The sequence below is a fragment of the Cariama cristata genome, unplaced genomic scaffold (genome assembly GCF_000690535.1).
Source record: "Cariama cristata isolate BGI_N322 unplaced genomic scaffold, ASM69053v1 scaffold15357, whole genome shotgun sequence".
Classification (NCBI taxonomy): domain Eukaryota; kingdom Metazoa; phylum Chordata; class Aves; order Cariamiformes; family Cariamidae; genus Cariama; species Cariama cristata.
The window spans coordinates 1252-11445 of record NW_009626251.1 but is presented as its reverse complement, the minus strand read 5'-3'; the positions used below and the strand labels follow the sequence as shown (position 1 = coordinate 11445).

The 10194-nt window shown below is 37.0% G+C and overlaps 1 protein-coding gene across 1 annotated transcript in view; it reads right to left on the bottom strand.

Moving 5' to 3' along the window:
• ARFGEF1 (ADP-ribosylation factor guanine nucleotide-exchange factor 1 (brefeldin A-inhibited)) overlaps window positions 1–9984 on the bottom strand; it is a gene marked incomplete at its 5' end in the record, with an annotated part of 43166 nt that extends 33182 nt beyond the window's left edge. The window contains 8 exons of the mRNA XM_009703958.1: window positions 471–555; window positions 654–859; window positions 2089–2200; window positions 3500–3701; window positions 4706–4814; window positions 4919–5058; window positions 5179–5278; window positions 9750–9984. Of these exons, the coding sequence (XP_009702260.1) occupies window positions 471–555; window positions 654–859; window positions 2089–2200; window positions 3500–3701; window positions 4706–4814; window positions 4919–5058; window positions 5179–5278; window positions 9750–9984 (1189 nt within the window). The remainder of the gene's footprint in view (window positions 1–470; window positions 556–653; window positions 860–2088; window positions 2201–3499; window positions 3702–4705; window positions 4815–4918; window positions 5059–5178; window positions 5279–9749) is intronic.
• Window positions 9985–10194: the final 210 nt, after the last annotated feature.

Below are 10194 nucleotides of genomic sequence, written 5' to 3'. Positions count from 1 at the left end.
TCTTTCCCTGTTTTGTTTAAATAATGATGGTTAATCGCCGCAACTTTGAATATTATGCACTGTGGAAATGAGATGTAGTCATCAAATTAAAGCTGTGTTATTTTTTTCAAACAGACTGAAATCAGGAGCAGATTTGTGCTAAAGTCAATGGGTAAGTAATTACAGAAATTCTGGCTTTGCCTGTGGGTTAGATCACTACTGCGAGTGCTGTAACATAAAAGCAAATTCACACAATTCTGGTGCAACACATAGGGAAATGGTACCTTACAGAAAGGTCTAACCAAAACAACTTAAAGATCTCAACGCCCATGAAACACAATACTGTTACTTAAAAGATGCACAAACTTAAGCTACCATATTTCTTACGCACATATTGGTGTAAAATTGAAATCAAGTTTTACAACTACATTGTCACAAAGCTTGAAAGTTAGATGTCTATGGATTACACAAATATTTGTCTACCAACATACCTGTGGACTGTGAAGATCTGTTGTCAACATGATAATTGAGTAAGCTAAAACATATGCAGTATCTGCACTAGCAAAAAGAGTTTGCCTGAAGGGGGAAAGGAGACAAAGAACAGAAAACTTAACGTATTAGGATTTTTAACTTACTATTCAGCTTTCCAGTTCTGAAGACAAAGTATGGCTTACCCTTGGTTACATTCTAAGTATCTAGCAGCAAATTTCTCCATTAGACGATCAATTTTTTGTGCCTCTCCTGGAAGACGAAATCCCTCTAGAAACATGCGCAGAGCTGAAACAAAATCCTTTCCTGAAAAGTCGTGTTGGTCTACATATGCATACATGACTTCTTTGTTAAATTTGTCATTGTCTCCCAGGAACTCCCCAACCTGAGTCTAAAATAAGAAAAGACAAACTAGTGCATTTACACTGGAAAAAAAAACAAACAAGTAAGTAAGAATAGCAGAGCCATCCTGCCCCTATGTCTCAAAAAGAGAGGCCTGTATGCAGTTAAATAAGACATATTCCTGTTTCTTCTCTACTCTCTAAAGCAAAGTATTTTGGCCATATATTCCATCCTAATGCTCTTACATGCGCATACATATCTGCCTACTTTCCTCCTTCTCTGGTTTTACTCATGTACCATCTTCTTCTAATAGATGAATTCCACATGTGCACCAGACTAAGTTAATGCTACCAATGATTGATTGTTCTTTGCTGTAATGACTTTTGTAGTTAGGAAACTTACTACAGGAATGAAAAGCTTACTAAACTTAACTTTATCCCACTAGAGTACAGATGTCAAAGAGATGCAAGTGATGCTCAAATATAAATAGCTGGTACTCAAATACATCCAAGCTGATCACTGTCAACACAACACAGTACAGTGAAAAACACTCAGCATTCAAGATGCTTGTATACGTGAACTGAGGTTAAAAAATTGTTTTAATGGCTGATTCTAAGTTCTAATACTGAAATTTGCGTCTTCAGTCACAGCTGCAAGCATGGGCACATGCAAACCTTTCCTTAGAAAACAACGGGGGTGGCTGCTAAGCATAATGGTGCAGACTGCCATTTCACAAAGCTGTTCTTCATGACAATACCAACACAAAACATTCCCACCCTCCTCAGCCAGATATTGCAGAACCCTTCCAAGTCCAGCAACAGCTGCCAGCTGTAAATAAAACCAAAGAACTAATCTAGATGAAATAACTTTCCTTTGGGAGGCAGCAAAAAAAACGCTTTTCATGTTGCACCACTTTATTTTTTTGCCCTCTGAAGGGCAGTTACTTCTGGCAGTTCCTTACTGGACTAACGCACATACAGTTGAGTAAGTCACTTCTAGCTACACTAGCAACTAAGTACAAGTTTTGACTCAGCTCAAGCAGATCAGTCTTTTTCTCTACCCTTCACTGAACCGCGGGATGCATATAGTAAAGGGTATAGCTCTCATGCATACTCCGATTCAAATTCCTTGAGCTTACAAATTTTAGAAGAGGGAGAAGTTTCCTTTTCTGTGTTGTACAATAATGTTACACACTTTAAAACACTATCATGTGATTTGCAATTAGTATAAAAACATCAGCATGAGCAAAACCAACCATCACGAAAAGAGTTTTCTTACTGAATCTAATCTTTCCTCTTGATGCAAGAACTGAGCAATATCTTCAGGGGTAGTGCCAAGCATTCCTTGTTCTTGCAGGTACTGAATCCCCCTCTTTGGTTTCTTATTGAATCTGTACAATCAAGATCAGGATGGAATGAGAGTTAACCCTTTTACCCATGCACAAAGCCGTCCCAGTTTAAGTAAAAAGATTCAATAATTCTAGATGAGGTACTGAAAAACCTACGTATTAAATATTTTTCCATTATCAAACTGTGCATTAGACAGGAATGTGCTATTCCCTTCTATGACTTATTTCCTTCATCAATGGATGATTTTATGTGTTTTTTTTTTTCCCCTGTAAACAGCTTCCTCTTCCTCTTTGCTACATAACTGCCAGTACAGCACGCAAGTAGCTCCCAGTAAAGAGAGCTAAACACTACAATTTGCTCCAGCACTCATGAAGAAAAAAAAATATTCCACAGAAATAGCAAAGTCCTGGATTGGAAAGGAACAATTACGCTCTGCTGCTTTTTGTTTTAATCTGTATGAAACAATCAAGAAATCCGTGAGTTGCCTGTAAGAATGGAAACGTACAAGACAAGGAACCAGGTCACTGAAAGAAACGGAAACCCTAAGGACTAAGGCATGTTCGTTGAGGGGCTGAGCACTGTACTACAGAAAACTTTTGGTTTTCCATAAAGTGACCTCACTGAGGAGATACGGTGACAAGGCTGAAATCACACAGAAGATTCATGTCAGACTGCACTGAGAAATTATACTATCCTCCAGTTCTAAATATGACAAGTTAATTAATCAGGAGGAAGCATCCGCTTAAGCATATAGGCACTTTCATCAGTAATGTGTACAACTAAGATGGGTCGTATTCAACTAGCACTGTACTACAGAAAACTTTTGGTTTTCCATAAAGTGACCTCACTGAGGAGATACGGTGACAAGGCTGAAATCACACAGAAGATTCATGTCAGACTGCACTGAGAAATTATACTATCCTCCAGTTCTAAATATGACAAGTTAATTAATCAGAAGGAAGCATCCGCTTAAGCATATAGGCACATCAGTAATGTGTACAACTAAGACGGGTCATATTCAACTGATCACATGAGTTCAATGCTCTTTTCACCCAAATATTAAAAAACTCTTATTTTTAGACAAGCAGGTCTGGAGAAAAAAGAACAAACATTCAGAGTACTCATCTTCTAGCTGTGAGGAATTAGGTTAAGACAAAACACTGTTGACAGGCTCCAAAGGGGACACCATTCAGCACTCTTTCACCAGAGGAAGTGCTGTTACATCCAGAGTTTTTTTCCTAACACAAGATGAGTATCTATGAGGAGAAGGAAGAAAAACCCAGGAATCTTCATAGCTCCAAAAGAATCCACCCTCCCATGGGTGATAAAAGGGCACTCACAAGTCAATTCCTTGTTCTATTATTTCCTTTTGTTGCTTTAGGACCTCAAACTGCTCTGGGTTGTCAGTGCCAGACATCTGTGTGCTGTAACTGCCAATTCCTGAGGAAGCAGTAGAATCCAAGGAATTCAAGCTCCCGTATCTGTTAATTGTTTCAGGGTGTTTGGTTTCATTGCTGTCCTGTTCTGTGGGTTTTTCTTGGCCTGCAAATTAGAAAGGGTTACATACATACAAAATACAGACATTGAAAAGAAATTAAAATTACAGGTTATTCTTCAAATCCTCTCTGAAGGCTTTTAAAACTTACTAAGGTTATCTTCAATGATCCATTTATTTTTTATACAAATACTCTGCTTTTGTTTTGGTTGGGAAAATAATCAAAAAATCACTACAAGATATCAAGGAGGATTCTTTCAGTCCATCACATACCTGAAATTTAAGCCTTAAATTAACACTATGATTTGTAGGCACTTGGAAAGAAAATATACACCACCTTAGAAACCCAATTACAGATCTTTTATTTTCAAATCCGATCTTACTTTTGACCTGAAGCGAATCACACTAAGTTTTTGAAACAGAGTGTCTAAAAGTGTTTATGATCAGACATGCCAAGGAGCTGGTGCTCTCAGTTCACAAAGGCAGCCGTGCTAACCACCTCCAAAAAAGTTTATTACTTCACCTACCAACTTCAAGTACTTAATCTGAAAATTCTGGCATAACCTTAAGTACTTTTCAACTCAGGTCAGATGGCAACAGGATTAAAACAAGTAACGATTTAGTTACTTCACTGCTTACAACACTGAAAGTTCTTTAGCTATATATTAATAAATTTTTAAAAAATGCTCTCCATCCAGCTTGCTTCAGTAGTAAGTTAATCAATATGAAGTTAGATTAAATTAGGGGAGCTTCAAAGTAAGTTTTGTGATCCTTTTAAAATTAGAAAATAACAGGATTTAGTAATTTTCAGTGTAGTAGCTTTCTAAGAATTCATACAATTCAGAAAAGACAACTTAGACAAGTTCAAATGACACCAATCCAAACTTACCAACATTTCTACCAAAGAAAAAAGAACTTCATTCTCTCTCTTTTTTTAATGCAAGAGGTTTTACCAATCTGGACACTAACAGTACCAAAATACTGGAAAAATGCACTAAACTCCTGCAGCACCTCTTTACTAAAGCCAGAAGAAACACATCTCATGTCTTACCAAGCGTTGTCTGAGAATTGGGATTTACATATTGATCCTTACTCCACTCCACCATGCACTTCAAGATCGATACTAAGCATTCCAATCCTTTTTTTCTCAAACTTAATTCCTAGAAAAGATTTCAAAAGCAATAAATTAGTGGAACGGAGAGTTTAGTCTTAACCTATTGTGCCAAGAAACATGAAGCTTCGTAAAGTTTGGTGGAACTTTTACCTGAACATTGGACATGCCAAGTTCTTGGCTACCCCTTCCTTGAGCAATCTTTGATAGGTCATTAACCAGCCTTTCAAATATATTTGCTGCATTTAAATCACAATCATAGTTCACATAGATGTCCACTACGCTCTGGGCATCTATAAACAAAGTGATATTGTCAAACTTGGAACAAAAACTAGATCATTCAATGAAAGGCAAGTACAGTTTTGTTCTTTAGCATAAAAATGTAGAAATTAGAATCAAACAATCCTTAATACCTGCACATATCCTTGTCAACGTTTGTATAACCATCCATTTATGATCAAATGAGCTAGTAGAAGTTTCCAAGATATACAGGAAAATTTCTTTGAAGAAAACCTGACAAACATTCCAGGAAGAGGGAGAAAAAAAATAAAATCTATTACAAACACAGTCACTAACTGATGGCCAATATTCTGACATAATTCTGAATGCAGCACTTTAGAGGTACTGGGGATAAGGGGAAAAAAAAGGGAAAGGAGGAAATACAACTTACGCTTGATACATTCAAATTAGGAATTCAAGTTATTACTTATGTACTTCCGGAGTTTTGTCCAGCTGAAAAATTTGGTTTATATTCTGATCACTCAAAACCAGAAAAACTGGGAATGATGTGAAGTCCTGAAGGACAATTTAGCCTAACAAGAAGTCTAAGCTGCTGTTAGAGCTCATTTTTGAAAGGAGAGGTATTACCTCACCACACAAGATTTTCTCTATGAGATGATGATATTATGGCACAAACACAACAAACTGCCACTTAGGCCAATTTAAAGTATCGGACTTTCATTAGAAGGGAAATATCTCAACACAAAAGAATCACTCTACGGTATTAGATTATTGGAAGAAGGGTACTGGTCAGGCACAGCATAAAAAATGCAGTGCAGCAGGTCCATTTAGTACAGATGCTTTAGTACAGATGCTTTTGTTTGGAACAGAGACTATTTTATCCCCTCTCAATTAGCTCCTCACCAGATCCAGTAATATTCTAGGCTATTTCAGCAGAGCATACTTAGCAGCTAGGGCAGGCTTTTTCTCACTTCTTTCCTAAGCAGCAGCAACTGCTGTAACAGCATATGAACTCCAAATGTGAACTGTTACACAGCATTACATCACCATCCTACACAGCATTACATCACCGTTCTGCACTTCTGAAAGCTCACCTCTTCATAGCCAGCTGTGGCTACCAAATCCACCAACTCATGTTTTTTCTAGAATGCCACCGATGGTCTCAAGCCATCAAGCTCCTGTTCTCCAACAGCAGCACACAAATATCCAAATATATAACTATCCTTGTTTTTAATATTAGATATTCCCTTATACCACGGAATTTTTACAGAGATTTTTATGTTATTAGCTACGTAGAGATAAACATAAGGCTAATTTCACTTTAAATCCCATGTCTGGGGGAAGAAGAGCAACACTGACTTTAAAGCAACTTTGATGGTAAATTATTTCCTCAAGCAAAATGTGCTAATAATATTTCCATTTTATTGGCCTCTTTAGAGAAAAAGAGGCACACAGCACAATCCCAGTTACTACGCTTATTAAGGAAAGCATCCCTACAAAACCTAAGGAGTTCAACATGTAACAGATGAAAGACTTTCAAGTGCTTAAATATACTCAAGAGTACTAGACTGATTTTAGCCACAATCTTATGTAATCCAAACAGAGGAAGACATAAAATTTTAATAAAGGTCATGCTATGAGCAATCCTTAGTTACATATTTGCTGTTCTCTGATTTTTTACTGAAAGACAGTAATGTTATTACCCTCTGGAATCAAGAAAATAATTTTTTTTCTGGTACAGAATTTAAAAAACAGAAGTCACTGATGGAGCAAAGAAAAAAGTTTCAAGTATAAAAATTAAACCTAAATCTAAGCTAGAAGAGAAATTAGCTAGAAGGTCTGCACACTACAAAGACACTTTAGATCTGTATGCTTCAGAGACAGAGCTGACTTCTTGTTTCTGGTGTAAACATTGGACAAGCAGATCTTGGAATGAACAGTTTCTCAAAGTTGTACCAATTATTTACATTTCCAATATTTAAAAATGCTATCTATCATTATGTTACTTATTGCAATTCCATGTCACAGAGTTGAGACTTTATTCCCAGCATATCAGAAAAGTAAACCAGAAAAGAGCTAATTATTTAGTTTGGTCAACTGAAAAGTTTTAAGATAGCTTATTCACAGTTATGAAAGGGTAGTAATTGTAAATACAGCTAAATGACACCCCAAATCCCCTGATATCTAGGACTCGATTTACCGCAAATATCTTCATTGACCCATTTAGAAATACAGTTACAATACAATTAAGGTACAACTCAACTATTTTAACTGTTCGAGAGCAGTATTAGCTGAATATGCAAGTCAAAGGACCACGGGAGGGTCACTTTCAATAGAATCTGAAACTATTATTTTAAAATATGTCAAAAACTTGAGAATGCAACCTCAATCCCACTATATATAGATTTTGCATATTGTAAGTCAGAGCATATGGCTCTCCTTACAGCTCTAAGATGCAAACCGAACGTGAAAATTATCTACTTGTCTACCCACATCTTCTGAATAACCTTTAGGATCAGTAGCTGAAAGAAGAGGAATTCTTAGCTCACAACCAGGAAAAAGAGTAAGTTTCTAGAAATTGCTGTCCCCCATACTTTGTAATAGATGGATACTCTGGCAGCATCAAGCTTTTCGCTTTCATATTTGGGAGGAGGAAATGCAGTCCTGCTATGTGGCAATGGTCCTAATTTAGCACATTCTAGAAGCTGCTACAATAGTCTAGGGTATCCTATATCCAGTTCTCCTCAGATATGTCTTCATTTTCTGTTTGGAATTGGTGAAAGGATGGCAGCGATGGAAGCTCATCAAATTTCTGTCAGGGAAGCCGGATTGCAATGCATTTACCACCTACACGCCGACTTGTAAGCCCTGCAAACACACAACGAGCCCAACACTTTCTGGGAAGCAGGTTGTGTGACTGCAGAGCAGCTCAGCCCAGACTCTCTGATGTGCTGAGCGCTGCAGATGCACTACAGTCTTGTTGAGCACACAGAGTTTGTCTTGAAAGTTCAAAATCCATCATATTTTCAAGGCACATCCAATCAATGACCAAAACTGTACTTCTATCCAAGCTATGCTCAAGAAATACCGGAAATCCTACTGTTTCTTCCCCAAAAAGGCATCAGAATAACCTGGTAAGTGATCAAAACACAATACCCTTCTGACATGGTACTGGCGAAATGACGTTCTTCCTCCAAAGCTTATCACCTTAATACAACGACATCCACAGATGAAGAAATCCCTGAATTCAAGGTCCTTGTAACAGCAACGTTACCAACATTTATCAGCATCTCTTCACACCTCCACACTTATGGGGCAATCTGTAGGCTTCAGTATTCACACTGACTCCCAAAACATAAATTTACCAGAGTGAACAGTAGGAACACGCTGCACACACTACTACTTTATTCATGATGGAATTAAGGTCTTTAACACATGGGACACACAAGAGGGTATCCATGTGTTTTAAATGGACAGCATGTTCCAAGAAGCTCCTTGTACCCTACGGCACAAGAATTAGAAGCCAAGAACAAAACATCTATGTACATCTTGCTTTCCCCTATGACTTAGAATACATCGATCCAGCGAGAAAATCTGCAATGCCTGTTAGGAACCAGATAAGTCCATATTCTTAGCAATAAGAGTTATCTCTGCTTACGCTCCAAGGAGTTAAATCATATAGCGAGAAAATCTGCAATGCCTGTTAGGAATCAGATAAGTCCATATTCTCAGCAATAAGAGTTATCTCTGCTTACGGTCCAAGGAGTTAAATCATACGTACACCTTTTGAGACCTGAAGAAATGAGATTATCTTATTCAGGACGTATATTGATGCAGGACCTGATATACAAAGGGAAGTGGTTACAATCATCAAATAGCTGGGATTTCCCTAGAGAAAGGTATCTGTTCAAGTGACTTCAAAGAGAAGCCACAATGCATTTCAAGTCATTAATTTTTATTCTGAAATTCCTTCGCAAAACCATATATTACATAGTCTTTTCACAAATCTACTTACTTTCTTAATTTGTACTTCCTAATCATATTATCATATCCTAATCATATATATTATATTATTGAACATTGGTTGATCAAGCTTATCCCCAAACCTACTGATTTCTGAGTTTCATCATCATTCTGCAATTATACCATGCCACAGCCAACAGAAAACTTTGATTTTAAACAAACTCACTCATATAGTAACAGTAGTGACTATGGGCCTAATAAATTATGATTGTAAAAATTTACCTCCACCATAGCGTAAACCAAAGTATATTTTGTATTGTAGAATTTCTTAGTTTATGTTAATGTCTATTATTAAGTGATGAAATGGCCTACTTCTTTATTAGGTACTTCGTTTCATGTTCTAGTTAAAATACGGTGGGATTTTTTTTTTAACACTCCTGCAAAAGTTTTTCCATCACTTTCCACTTCACCAAACTTAACACTACCACAAGTGCCACATTACTTCTGATGTTACAGAGCAAATCTTATTTAATCTGTAGTATTCCAAAGGAAATGCTGCTAATTTATTCGAAGAGGGTTTCAAGTGCAATGTTGCAAGCAAGTCCGTTGTCACTGGGTGAAAAAGAGCTTCTATGCTTGGGAAGATCTGGCAAGTCTCATGCAAAAGCTGAGATTCAGAATGGAAAAAGAATTTATCTAAGCAAGACCAAGCTACACACAAACATAAAAAATGGTCACTTAACACCTCCCGCCCCTTAAATTAGAAATTCATGTAACGTACCTCTATCTGCATCTTTAGATGAGTCTTAAAGTTTGACAGGAGGGTAAGAAATATGGAAAGCGAAAGCTCAAAAACTTCTGGAACTGATGAGACTCCATTTTTTGACAGTGCAACACAAAGATACTGCTTAATAGCATTAATAAACATCTCATTTGTCCTGAAGACAGGTCCTGCATTTTGCAGAATGGACAGAAGCAACTGCAGCGAAAGAATCTTTGATCGCAGTTCATGAGATCTAAAATAAAACAAAGCAGTGTATCAGCTCAGTGTAAGTCATAAAAAATAAAATATTCTCTTGAAAAGTCAATACACTCCACAATGATTTTGTATGTGAAATGTTCATGAAATAAACTCAAATTTGACACAATTTGGTGTAGAAAGAGTCATAAAAAGATGTTGATCTTTTTTGTTGAAGTGGTCACTCTTCAGCCAAGAAGGTGGGCAA